We start from the raw sequence: 14,640 nt of genomic DNA on the forward strand, positions 1-14,640 counted from the left end.
ATGGCTCATATTTATCAGTCTGATCTGTATTCACTGGAAAACATTTTTCTGTATAAAACCACATGCACCAAATTGTACTATGAATTAATCAGTTTGCAAATGGAAAAATATGTTAAATACATTTGTATGCTCTGAATAGCATTGTCACATCACTGCCCCCTGGCGGTAGCCTTCATCTTGTCACTTTTGCCATGCTTAGGAATTGCCTTCTTGAAAAATGTATAATAGCAAAGACAAATAGTGAAGGTCGTAGGGATATTTTATAGTAAAAAATCATGGATTAAAATTATACTTCTAGACTGATAGCCTGCAACCATATCTATATAGTGTATACAGAATCTTCAAACCTTATATTTCAATGTGATGCCTTAGGGAGATATAAATAAGGCTGCTCTAAAAACATGCAAGGTAATTTCATGTCGGACCTAAGCTCTTTTAAACTTCCCCTTTTTAAATTCATTCCATATTTATCAAAGTTAGCGTACAAGAAAAATTTCAACTCCATTTATTCATGTATTAAATAGAAAAGGAAAATTCTATAAGGAAAAGGAAAAACTTAGAATTAATATCACTAGAGCAAATGAGAATGTTTAGACAATTATGAACTGTGTAACATGAGTAGTTTTAGCATAGGGAAAACTTTCCATTCTTTCTTAATATATATTTAATATAGTGTTTCCTCATCTTTTGAGCAGTGCCAGTGTTGGTGAATTAGGTCTCATAAAATAGAAATATTATTTTCATTTCTCTCAAGTAAATTTTTTACTTTTCTCTTGACAATAATGTAAAATGTTAGGGGTACCTATAGGGATTTCTGCTTATACTAGAGACTAAAAGCTTAAAAAATATGCTTCTCATTAACTCACATTATTTTGCTCTTTACTAAGTCTCTTGTACACATATAGTAATGCCCAACTATTTTGATATCTTTTGGATTTGTGGATAGCATTTGGAATATTGCATTAAAACACACGTTAGGAAATGTAAAATGTAGCATACTAGCTTCATTCTTATTCTATACTCAGAATTTTAGAAGTAAGAAAAATTAGGATTTGTGCTTTTTAAGAATCCCAAACTCTCTTATGTTTCTAGACGACAACTACTTTTTCTCAATTCTTAGCAATTTGTATAAGGCATTGATTTTAAAAAGAGTAAGCACTGGTATCATTTATCGAAGATAAAATGAAATTAAGTCTGACTATACTATTGAAATTTTTCAATCATTCAGCAGTAATAGCCTCTGGACCATCTGTTTTTTTTGTGTGTGAAAGTTAACATGTATAAAATTATATTGTAGGTTATAATGTTGTCGTAAAGATTCCCGCAGGAGCAACCAACATTGATATTCTTCAGCACAGCTATTCTGGAACACCAGCAGATGACAATTACCTTGGTAAACATTTCTAGTAAACAGCACCAATATGTGATTCGTGTGCGATTTCATGGAGGTCTGCGGTTGATGTAAATTCTTGGAAGGCAAGCAGAGACCCCTGAAAAAACATGGAATTTCAGTTCATACTGAGCTGAGTCATCTGACTCCAGATACATGTTTTCTCCTGAACTATACACTGATTCCTATTTGAAAAATATGTAACTAAATTCTGAAAAGTAAATTTGAAATTTTCCCCATGGGAGTGCTTTAAATAACCATAAAGGTTACGTTTAAAGTTGCATGTTTATTTAAAATAAAATCCTCTTCTATCTTTTAATATAAAGTTAGAGACCTGTTTGAGGTTTGATGTTTTAAAGAATTTTCTTAAATTCTCTTTTGCCATGTAGTAAAAGGATTTATATACAGTTTTTAAAAAGTTCTTATGTTAAAGAAAAGAACTGTGGATTCATATATTTAGATGTTAATGAATATTTAGTTACATTATATTGTCCTTTAGCTATTTCTAGAGTATAGATTTCATTTCTTACTTTTAGAAAGTAGCTTTTAGGTTTAGGGAATTTCATTTAGGCCCAAAGATGAAGAGAATGCTTTACAATCCTTTTTCTTCTGCCTGAAAAGTACTTTAATATTGACTTATGTATGACTCACCAAGCTAGAGTAGGTGGTGTAGAGCTGAAATTCAGAAAGTACCTGCTTCACATTAATGAAATGTGAAACGCTGGCTCAAATAATCAATGCTTATAACTGAGGATCTGCTTCTATAATGAACAGTTTATCTAGGAATTGCATTTGGCATTATAAAGTCAAATGTAAAGGGAACAATCGCTTAGCAGCGGTTCTCAACCTGTGGGTCGCGACCCCTTTGGTGGTTGAACGACCCTTTCACAGGGGTCGCTTAAGACCATCCTGCATATCAGATATTTACATTACGATTCATAACAGTAGCAACATTACAGTTATGAAGTAGCAGCGAAAATAATTTTATGGTGGGTCACAACATGAGGAACTATATTTAAAGGGCCAGAAGTTTGAGAACCGCTGGCTTAGTGGATGCAGGATATTTGGGGGAGGGGGAATGATGAAAAAGTTTTAGAACTGATAGAGATAATGGTTGTGCAACATTATTCACTTTAAAATGGTTAATTTTATGTTATGTAAATTTTTGTAAAACTGCAAAAATATTCTCAAAGAAAATCAAGTGTAAATAATTTGATAAGTCTTTTATATTTAGTTAATATCTCTCTCTTAGGTTCCAAATACAGATATTGCATCTTCCCTAGGAATGCCCAAGTTTAAAAATTAGAAATGTTCACTAGTAAAATAGCAAAATGCTTTGGAAGAGAACTGCTAGTGACAATATCAAAATCTAAGTTGAAATGAACAAAACAAACAAGAAGGGTTTCCTAAAACATGTATTTATAAAATGTGCTTTGGTAACTAAAAGTAGTAAAATGTACACAGTATTTCTCAGTCATGTTCTACTCATTTCCCTTAGTTTTAATGTAACTGATACTCCCTTAAATAGGTCTTCCCACTTTGGCCAAAGTGCAGACTTATGTGGAGCAATTTCCATTTTGTAGGATAAATGTAGAACTATATTGGTTCTTCATTGAGTTTAGTGGAGTATATAAAGACACTCATAACAGTCCATACAGACAGAGAAATATCAAAATTATAAATACCTAGGTAGCTTTTTCAAGGGGTGTAGAATTTATTATGAAATTAGCCATATAGGTAACTTGTATGCCCTAGATGAGGTTCCTTGAAAGACCAAAGAAACGTTTTCCAAACAGGCTATTGTTCAGCTGGGAACTATAATATAAGTAAAGCCACAAAAAGGATTTGGTTAATATGGCATTTTTGTTAGTGTAAAATTTAACATATTATATACCCTCTTGAAAATTAAAAATGCATAAAGCAATTTACGCACAATAACAGCATGCATCTCCATGAAAAAGATCCAGACATTTATATTGAGAATCGTGTAGTCATCACATGCCTTTCGAGCATTGACCCTGAAGTTAAAAAAAATATTTTTTATTTTTCTGACCTTACTGTTTTAAAGCTGTGTACATTTTTTTCCAAGATAAGTGTAAATGGAATGTTGCCGCAGTCCAGCGGCTCTTCCTTTCCTTGCCACTGATGGCCAGCATTGTTTTAGCTGATCTTGCTGCTGTGCCCATGGCTTCTTTCTGTTTTCCCACTTTTGTATGTCCCTCCGGAAGCTGCACGATTGCAGAAGAAGGTTCCACCGCAGGTAGAAAAGTGTAGGGCTGAAGGGTCCCTACATCGTAGTAGAATAAAGGATACCACATTGCAGTAACAAAGTTTATCGACTCACGCATTTACTTCATTTCAAAAGGATTTGAATTTTAAAAGTTAAAAAGTTTTCTGTGCTGGTTTTGCTGTTTCATGAGTACCATTCTTTTACAGCATTATCTGACACTCAAGGGAACTTTCTTTTGAATGGAAATTTTGTTGTAAGTATGGCAAAGAAAGAAATCCATGTACAAGGAGCCATTTTTGAATACAGTGGTTCAAACAGCTCAACCGAACGAATCAACAGTACTGATCGGCTAGAAGAAGAACTTGTTTTGCAGGTAAATTCTCAGTAGTCATTAAAAAGGCTTAGCTTTAATCATATTAGTAAACTGTGATGATGAAGCGCTTTGCGGTTATTATTAAAAATAAAATGATACCTTGTAGGAATATGTCTTTTATATGAAGTCATCGTATGCTCCTGTGTGTTTGTATTAAGGTTTTGTGTGTGGGTAATTTGTACAACCCTGATGTACGTTATTCCTTCAATATCCCTGTGGAAGAGAAGAGAGACCAGTTCACGTGGGACCCCTATGGACCATGGCAAGACTGTACCAGAATGTGCCAAGGTACACTGGCATTAAAAGAGACAAAAGCTTGTGCAGGCGGTTACTTTTGAGTCTGACTTGTATTGGTCTGGCAGAATTCTCCCCACTGTCCACACACATGTATACCACACAGACATACAAAGCTTCCCTGTCTTTTCCCTTCCTATTTTTCTCTTCACTCATTCTTTTTTATACTTAGCCTCACTTAGCTCTACCCATTTGAACATTCAGCATTACCATTCCTTTCCTTTCTCTTCACAGTTTCTGTCTCATAGTCACAGAAAGTTCCCCTCACTTGTTTCCCAGTGAAATAGCGCCCCCTCCACACAGTTCCCCAGCCCCTTCTCTTTCTTTTAGTGTTAGAGTGCCAAACATTCTTTCATGCTTTTCTTTTCCTTCTGTGGCCACAGGAAATGTATGTTTGTACTGATAGCACGCATCACTGAAAGGAGCATAGTTGAAAATGGAAAGTTTACAGTAGGGATAGAAAAATGAAAAGACTGGCGTCTTTAATGCTCTGTAATTAAGGATAGGTAATTGGTGCAATACTGTTTGTTCAAATCAGTAAACATTTATTGAGAGACTACTTTGTTTCAGGTTATTAATAAGACCCCAATTCTGTGTTCAAGTTATAAAGTCCAGTGGATGAAGTAGAGTCTGAGTAGATGACCTTACTTTATAATGGTAAATAAGTGGTAGAGACAGCGAGGACCACAGACAAGGTGGAGGGAGCACTCCATGAGGAGATTACATCTGACGGTACAGGAGAGTTTGTGTAGAATGGAAAAGGAGTTCCCATGGGGACTAGAGAGACGTTTAGGGTTTAGGGGATCAGTGGATCAGAGGAGAGGATGCTACTAAGGACAGTGTGGACATGAGCTGAGAGAAGGTGGGTGGCCAGAAGCAGTGACCACAGATGATGGGGATGGGAGGGACAGTCTAACAAACTGACGTCAAGGTGCCAAAGGTGTTGAGGCCCCTTTGGAGCTGGCCCAGGGGCACCCAGAATGGCTGCGTGGGAACCAGGTGCTCCTGTTTGGGCTGTGTCTCAGGGGAGGGTGGAGACTGAGGAAGATGATGCTAGGCCGGCTGGAACAGATGCTGGCGGTGGGAAGAGAGAGCTTCGATGACACAGAGGAGAAGGAATTCATTTCCCCAGGAAGACCCTGCATGTGCTTCACAGGAGAGAACGGAGGTTTTGAGGACTGAGTGGGTGAGCTGGTCCGTGGCAGTGAATGTGGGAAGCTAGGAACACATCCATGGAACAGGGGAATGAAGGCGTGTTCTAAATGTGAACACACCAAGCAAAGAATAACAAGATCCGAAATGGAGGTTGGACAAGACACGGTCGGATGGTTTGGGGGATCTGAACCAGGAGAGGTCTCTTATACAACTGTGTGCAAGGAAAAAGGAGCTACTATTGCCACATTGTGATACTATGATTGATATTCTCTCTCTTCTTGTGTGTAACTTTTGGTTTCTCTACAGTTAAGTTTCCTCAGTTGTATTTGTCTCCTTGTTCTTCTGTGTACTGAAAGTTATCAGTCCCCAAACTTTTGGTGAGAATGATACATTTTGCCTGGTCAGTTTCATCTATCAGTTTAAATTATTCTTCATCTATCACTACCCTGGTCCTCTTTTCTCTTGTTCTAATTAGTTTTGCTTTTTAAGACTGTTACATGGCTGTCATCTTGTGCTTTACTTTCATTATTATTCAAGGAAATCTGTTCGACTTTCTTTTGTGTTGGATTTCCTGTTTTCTAAATCCCATGAATTCCTCTTTTTGATTGATTTCACCCACTGGGTAGATCATATCCCCCAGTATTTTCCTGAAAAAGGAAGATAGTTTTTTGAGACCTTTCCTATTTGAAAATGGCATTATTCTCTTCTCACGCTTGGCTGATAGTTTGGCTGGTGTAAAATTCTAAGTTAGATTATTTTCCTTTACAGTTTTGAAAGCCTCCTTTTCTGGGTTGTTTTCTGATTTCCTGTGATACTTTCTATTGTGGAAGTTTTGTGGATTCCCTCTTTAGTTCTCCTGGTGTGAAATGTCAGGACAATGGGCCTTGATGTGGGTGTTTCTTTCATCTATTTTCCTAGGTTTATAGGATGCCATTCCAATTTGGAAACATATCCTTTGGCTTGAGAAAATTTATCACATTATTTCTTTGATAGTTTTTTCTCACATTAAATTTCTCTTCCATTTTTCCGAAATTTGTATTATTTGGATGTTCAGCATCCTGGATTGATCACTTCCATTTTTCTTTTCCTTAGTTACATTGTTTCCTTAATATTTCTTCTCATAAATCTTGATTTGTTTTATGGGTACAATATCTATGTCTCTGAGAATATGAATCCTAGTCTGCAAGTTTTATTTTGCTCCCTGATATACCTGTTTCATTTTAGTTCCATTTTTATTTTGGTCTCTACTGTATTATTGGTTTTCCTAAAATGTCTGCTGATCCTTTCTTGCCTTTTCATTATGAACACTAAAAACCTGAAAGTCCTGTGTGGGTCAGACCAGTCAAGTAGGGGCCTCATTATGGAGTAATTGGGTCACCAAATAGCCTTTTCGAATGTCATTGGGGATATGCCCCCAAGTGTCATTAGTGGATCTTTTCTCTCGGGGTGAAGAGTCTCCCAAGAGAGAAATTCTCCCATATTCTTCTTTTTAAAAATTTTTTTTTTATTGATTTCTGAGAGGGAGAGAGAGATAGAATCATTGATTGGCTGCCTCCTGCAAGCCCCCTACTGGGGTCCGAGTCCACAGCCTGGGCATGTGCCCTTGACCAGAATTGAACCTGGGACCCTTCAACCCACAGGTTGACACTGTATACACTGAGCCAAACCAGCGAGGCCTCCCATCTTCTGAAGGTCAATGAGAGGACCAGGGAACCATTAAAGTTGGCTTGGAGCTAGAGAGAAATGAAGACAGTCCATTCTGGATCTCATCATTCAGAAGGAGGACTTTTACCTAACCCCCTATTTTCAGTGCAGTGCTTCCCAGCTTCCTTCAGCTGCGTCTGTGCCCTCAGGTTCACCTTCTCTGGAGCTATGATAGCCACAAGGTACACATGGCTAGTCTGTTGAAATGTGCTTTCTATGAAATACACAATGGATTTGGAAAACTTAGCATAAAAAAGGAACGTACAATATATCATCAATAATTTTTATAATGATACTAGAGGCCTGGTGCACGGATTCATGCACATTGAAGGGAAATTAATTAGAAGGTGGCTGGAGGGGTGGGACTGGGTGAGACAGGCCAGTCATGCCCTGGAGCCAACCCCCTGTGATCCCTCCCCAGCCGGCCACACCTGGGGCAGCACCGGGGCTCGAAGGGTGTCTGTGAAGTGAGCGGGGTCCCTCTGGCAGGTGGGGTCCCTCTGCCTGGCCTGCGGGGATTGGGCCGAAACCAGCTGTCCAACATCCCCCGAGGGGTCCCGGAGTTCGAGAGTGCACTCTGCAAAGTTGCTGTCGCTCAGCAGCTCCTGTGTTGAGCATCTGCCCCCTGGTGGTCAATGCACATCATACCTACTGGCCGGTTGCATAGCCTTTTATATATATAGATAGATGTTGAAATTATCTCTCAGATATTTAAGGGTTAAATATAAATATTAATTTCACCTTTATCTTTTTACTTTTTTAATGTGAATACTAGAAAATGTAAAAATGCATATGTGGCTCACATTCTGTGTTTGTGGGACAGTACTGCTTTCAACAGGAAGGGTAGGAGTGGAACCATTCTTTGTAAAAACTTTTCAATCAATTCTGCGTTATTTTCAGGCCTACCCCTCACATACCGCCTCAGAGGAACCTGGTCTTCTTTATTCCTGGGCTTTTCTTGGATTCGATGGCATGAGTGGTTTGTTTCTTCTTCACCTACCCCCTCCACTCAGGATTAAGTTTCAGCTTTCTTGACTGTTAAACAGTTATTTCCATCTACTTTCATATTCAGAACTTCCTTTTCCTGCCTACGGTGTTTCCTTTTTTAGTCTTTGTGTGTTCTTTTAGGTTTGTGCCTTTTCAATATGCCTTTAAGAGTTATTTCAGTTAGTGTTTAGGAAGGAGCGGAGATAAACGTGTGTTCACATTTAGCTAACTGGAAGTATGCCCTTGAACTTTGATAAAACAGAAATTTGATCATGTCACTGACTGCTTAGACTCTTTCCTGTCTCCTCCGTGCGGAAAGTGTGAAGTTTAACGTACTCTGGCCCATTACAACCACTTCTCTTAGTTTACTTTTGCAGTGATTATGCTACATGCAAGCACCTGCCAAATCTCAGTGGCTTAGAACAACAAAGGTTTATTTCTTGCTCATACTGTTTTGGCTTTTAATTGGCTGACTATTCTTTGTTTGGTATCGGTGTCCATGTCATTTAAAAAAAATCAGTAGGCCCCTAGATGGTTTGGCTCAGTGGAGATTGAGTGATGTCTTGTGGACTGAAGGGTCCTGGGTTCAAATCTGGTCAAGGGCATGTACCTCCAGTGCAGGCTCGATCCCAGGCCCTGGTCAGGGCACGTGTGGGAGGCAACTATTTGATGGATCTCTCTCACATCTCTCTCATCTCTCTCTCTCTCTCTCTCTCTCTCTCTCTCTCTCTCTCTCTCTCTCTTTCTCTTCCCTTCCACTCCTCTCTCCCACTCCTCTCTTCCACTCTCTTAAAAATCAATGGAAAAAATATCCTCAGGTGAGGATTAACAACAAGTTAATAGACTTTATTTTTAGAGTTATTTTACGTTTATAGAAAAATAGAGCAGAAATTTCCTGTCTTTCTTCTTCCACTCCCCACCTCCATTCCTGTTATTAACATCTTGTATTAGCATGTCACAATTGGTACAATTAATGCATTATTATTAACTAAAGTCCATAGTTTCCATTAGGGTTCAGTCTTTGTTGTACATTCTATGAGTTTTGACAAATGTATGGAGACATGTATTCACTATTATAGTATCATGAAGAATACCTTCACTTTCAAAGAAATCCCTCCCTCCATCCCCTCTCCAACTTCTGACAACCACTGATCTTTTGCTGTGTGTCCATGCCTTTTTCATTCATGACTCCAGGCTGAAAGCTCAGCCCTTTTGGGGAAGGCTGTCTTTGAGATGGAGGAGAAGGAAAGAGCAGGCAGACACATGTAGGGCTTTAGAGCTTCTGCCTGGGACTGGAATAGGCCACATCCCCTGACAGTGGGTTGGCATAAGTCTGATGTCAATGGGCAGGGAAGCATGCTCCTCCCACAGGAAGTTACAGTAACATTGTGGCAAGTGGAGATGTGCAATTCTATTACAGGGAAAAGGGGAGCAAATAACGGAGAACAATAACAGAGTGTACCGTATAGCATCAGCGCCAACCTGGCCACTCAGTTCTCCTCTCACAACCACTCCTTCCAGCTATAATACATTTCCATCGGCTCCACTCATACCTGCCCACTTTTCTTATCTCTTCACTAAGCACACCCCTGAGTCTTTCAGGATTGAGTTTATTATAGAAAGTAATTCCTGACTAGATTAATATGCTAGTCTGTCCTATATAATGCGTGGAATGGTTTTGCTTTCTTAGCTGAATCCTTTAGACTGTTAGCAGAATTAAAATGCAGAACATCTTCTTAATATGAGTTTTCTCTTTAATTTTCATTTGACATTGGCCAAGGTCTTCATAGAAGAAAAATTGCCTGCATACGTAAGAGTGATCTTATGGTAGTGCCTGATCAAAGATGTGACCACCTACCACTTCCATTGTTTGTGACTGAAAGGTGCAATACAGACTGTGAACTAAGGTAAAGGAGCAATAATGTGAGCAATGCATACTGTAACCAGAGTCAAGCAAATTATCGAGAAGATGTAAAACATCTAGTGCGGTGACGGGCCCAGAGTGGGCATGCAGTTAATGTCTATCCTCTGTTCCTGCCAGGCCATTATGAAATTTCAGGCTCACTGCCTTATGGTGTAACTCAGCAGTTGGTTTGAATTTTTGTTAATAGTATTTGCTGAATTCCAGTATAGAGGCCTTAATATTTGTGTAGGAAGTAGAAACAAATTTGTCTGTAAAATATACACAAATAAACTCTAATCTGAAAACCTATGGTTTAGGACAGGGGTGGGCAAACTTTTTGACTCGAGGGCCACAATGGGTTCTTAAACTGGACTGGAGGGCCGGAACAAAAGCATGGATGGAGTGTTTGTGTGAACTAATATAAATTCAAAGTAAACATCATTACATAAAAGGGTACGGTCTTTTATTTCAATAGTTTTATTCATTTCAAACGGGCCGGATCCGGCCCGTGGGCCGTAGTTTGCCCACGGCTGGTTTAGGATCTGAAACAATAAATGTTGTAGCATGATTCTGTAATTCTCATATAACTGATAAGCCAATGAACTTTTAAAGTTTTTAAGGATTAGAGAATCAATAGAGAAAGAAATCAATTTTGTCCATTAAGCATTAAGAAACATGACCATAGTGGGGAAGTTTGCATTTCTAACTTAAATTTCTCGTCAATAGGTTTTTTTGTGTGTATGGTGTGTGTGTGTGTGTGTGTGTGTGTGTGTGTGTGTGTGTGTGTGTGAGATTAGTCTTAGAATGAAGCTAAGAATAATAACCCATCTAGCGGGTAACAATTAACATTGGTGATGGCCAGAAACTCCTCCACTCAGCAAGGATGAAAATTTTTATGTGTTTATGGTGGCATTTGAATGCACATAGTGAAAGCTTTGTGGGAGAACTGCCCGTATAAGTTGCATCACTGCATTGCAGTGAAGTGAGGCACAATGACATCCTTGAGATACTGTTGGGGATGGAGATGAACTCCGTGCATTCTATGCTTTGTCATACTGGAACACGACTATTGCCTGATAGGTTGCTGGACCATAATTGGAATAATTTGGCAAAAAAATTGAAGATTTTACTTGTGGAAAAAATGTTTTCCCTGAAAATGTCTAAGAGTAGATCACATGAATTAATAAGAAAATGTGGCATGCTCTACAAAAACCTTTACCACCTTTCAAAGGCTTTGTCTAAGTAGTGAGATCCTCAGTATCCCCCATTCATAACTACAGAGGGTTGCCTAGGAAGACACTATCTGATTATGAGACAAATATATTCAGTTATAGACTTAGTCATCCAATTATTGCTACTAAATGATTGGGTAATCTTGATCTAAATCAGTTCTTTTCAAAAGTTTTTGGCAGAGCCAGGGTTGCAAAGCCACCCCCCAGAGCCAGGGTCAATAGGTATAGTGCTGACTCTATCTCCAGCTTTCACCAGACCAGCTTCATTTTTATCTAAGTGGAAAGCAAGTTCAGTTTTTTTTTTGGGGGGGGGGGAGTAAGTAATATTTCTAACAAAAAAATATTCAAGTGCTTATACCATTTGAATACACAACGCCTCTGGGACTCATTTTCTCATTGGTAAACTGAAAGTATGATCTCTAAGAATTTTTTATTTAGAATTCAATGACATACAAAATATTTTCAGATGGCTTGCTTATCAACTTTCACACAGTTTTAAAAACTGAATCGTATACATGAGCTTCTCTGAGTCCGATTTTTAAGATGTATCAGTTGTCACACCTCCTAAGTGTATTAGCATCCTTCCCGCCAGGTGGCACATCATCGGCAAAAGTGAATGTTCATCCCACTGTGGTCAAGGATACAGGTCCTTGGACGTCCACTGCATGAAGTATTCCGTGCACAAAGGACAGACTGTCCCAGTAGATGACCACTACTGCAGTGACCAACTGAAACCTCCGACCAGAGAGCCCTGCCATGGCGACTGCGTGTTAACAAGGTGGCATTATTCGGAATGGTCCCAGGTACAAAGAAAAAGTATTCCTTAAGAAAAGTTACTCCTTTTTTCCTAATGAAATATTTGTTTCTCTAAAGCAGCGGTTCTCAACCTGTGGGTCGTGACCCTTTGGGGGTCGAACGACCCTTTCACAGGGGTCACCTAAGATAGTGATGGCGAATGTTTTGTGCTTGGTGTGTCAGCATTTTGAAAAACCCTAACTTAACTCTGGTGCCGTGCCAAATATAGAAATTTTTTGATATTTGCAACCATAGTAAAACAAAGATTTATATTTTTGATATTTATTTTATATATTTAAATGCAATTTAACAAAGAAAAATCAACCAAAAAAATGAGTTCGCGTGTCACCTCTGACACGCGTGTCATAGGTTCGCCATCACTGGCCTAAGACCATCGGAAAACACATATATAATTACATATTGTTTTTGTGATTAATCACTATGCTTTAATTATGTTCAATTTGTAACAGTGAAAATACATCCTGCATATCAGATATTTACATTACGATTCATAACAGTAGCAAAATTACAGTTATGAAGTAGCAACGAAAATAATGTTATGGTTGGGGGTCACCACAACATGAGGAACTGTATTAAAGGGTTGTGGCATAGGAAGGTTGAGAACCACTGCTCTAAAGCATACTTTTATTAAGGTCTCTTCCCCTCTCCCCCCCAATTTGTCACCACTTTTTTGTTTGTTTTTCAGTGTTCCAGGAGTTGTGGAGGAGGGGAAAGGTCTCGAGAATCTTATTGTATAAATCACTTTGGCCACCGTCTTGCTGACAGAGAATGCCAAGAGCTTCCCCACGTGATGACTGAGAATTGCAATGAATTTCCCTGTCCCAGTTGGGCTACCAGTGAGTGGAGTGAGGTAACATTAAACACACGAGGCTTAGAGCTATTATGATATTGTGTAGAAAAGCTTTGCTATCTAAGGCTTTAAGTAATTCAAAACTACTTCATTTTATTTTATTTAACTTTGCAAATAACATGGTTGTCTTGGCAATAAAAATTAGTAGGTGGTTTGGTTTGTTCTTAAAATATTTACAGTTAAGGCTAACAGTAACCTTAACTGGTGTTTAATCTGTAACCATTTTCCTAAGAAGTCCCACTGTCCACCATAGGATAAAATTCATACTTGTTCTAAGGTTATTTTTGTACCTTTGTTTCTAGGACAAGTAGATGTTGCACTGGGATTTGGGCAGCAAATGTTGGTGGCTGATCTCACCCAGTGAATATCTCTAGAGGAGTGAAGAGAAAAAACATCCTTAGGAATGGTCTTTCGGCTGCATTTTAATATGCAAATGAATCATCGTGTCCTTTTGTAAGGCATTGCATTGATTAATATTGAAAATAAATAATGGTCAGTGATGTTCTTACAGTGTCCTGTTACATGTGGAAAAGGAACAAAGCGGCGACAGGTGTGGTGTGAACTGAATGAAGATCATTTGAGTGACGGCTTCTGTAATCCAAGTACCAAACCTGAATCCCTGAGACCATGTGAGCTTCATGCATGTGCTTCCTGGCAAGTCGGACCCTGGGGTTCTGTGAGTATATGATAAGGGTTTTTCTGATTTAATCTTTACAGAAAAGCACAAACACTGTGGTATATTTATTCTTTTAGTAGATGCAGCTAAATTTGATTGATTTGTAGGAAAAATACCACTGCAACAGTAAACCCTTATCTGCAAAATTTTCTCAGTATTGCTATTAATTTGTTCTGGTAAATATTTCAACTTTGGCTTTGAATTTACTTTTGCTAACCAAGATGCCACACATTTTATGCTTTTGTCAGCTTTGTTTATAAATATTTTCATGTTGTTTCTAATTATCTTTCCTGTATTTAGAACAGGCATTGTTTAGAAGGTTTGCCAACAAGGAAGCTAGGAACGTGCAGGATGAGCCGTGGTCAGGCTGGACAGGGGGTGGGGGGCACTTTATTATCCTGTGGCAGGTTGCCACGGTTGATGGGAAACCTTCTCCCATCTTCCCTTTGACTTTGTCTTAATGCTCTTCCTTCTATATCTCTTTGGAATTTACTCAGCATGTGTGTGTTACATGCTAGTAAGTTAGCCCGGACTCCCGGGGATCCTATGAATGGGTGATGTCCACAGTGCACTATCTTTAGCATCCTGCTCAGCTCTGTAGGCTCATATCAATGGTTTCTTTATGGAATCAATCCATCTGATATTCAGTCTTCCACTTTTTCTGCTGCCTTCCATTCTTCCCTGCATCATTCTTTTCCAAAAAACCCCACCCTCTCATGATGTGCCCAGAGTAATATAGCTTTAGTTTTGTCATTTGCCTCTAGTGATAGTTCAGGCTTAATTTACTCTACGGACCCACCTTTGTATCTTTCTGACAATCCAGGATATCCACAGAGCTCTGCTACAACACTGTATTTCAGTTAACCAATTTAGCCTACTAAATGACATACATGCACCAGCTAGATTTTGGGGGAAAAGTATTTAGTTTACCTAAAGTCTGTTGACTCTGCCTCTACAATGTTAGGTCTCTATTGATATTTTCACATAATTATATTTTAAAGATACAATAATAACAGCCCATTTAAACTTC

General features: G+C 38.7%; 1 protein-coding gene across 1 annotated transcript in view; it reads left to right on the forward strand.

The window, feature by feature from the left end:
- The window catches only part of ADAMTS20 (ADAM metallopeptidase with thrombospondin type 1 motif 20), a gene marked incomplete at both ends in the record, with an annotated part of 166,168 nt that overhangs the window by 90,378 nt on the left and 61,150 nt on the right, over positions 1–14,640 (forward strand). The window contains 7 exons of the mRNA XM_081082830.1: positions 1,298–1,393; positions 3,827–3,993; positions 4,152–4,281; positions 9,914–10,040; positions 11,861–12,071; positions 12,770–12,934; positions 13,446–13,610. Coding sequence (XP_080938956.1) covers positions 1,298–1,393; positions 3,827–3,993; positions 4,152–4,281; positions 9,914–10,040; positions 11,861–12,071; positions 12,770–12,934; positions 13,446–13,610 — 1,061 coding nt within the window. The remainder of the gene's footprint in view (positions 1–1,297; positions 1,394–3,826; positions 3,994–4,151; positions 4,282–9,913; positions 10,041–11,860; positions 12,072–12,769; positions 12,935–13,445; positions 13,611–14,640) is intronic.

The sequence above is a fragment of the Myotis nattereri genome (assembly GCF_964212035.1).
Source record: "Myotis nattereri genome assembly, chromosome: 2".
Lineage (NCBI taxonomy): Eukaryota > Metazoa > Chordata > Mammalia > Chiroptera > Vespertilionidae > Myotis > Myotis nattereri.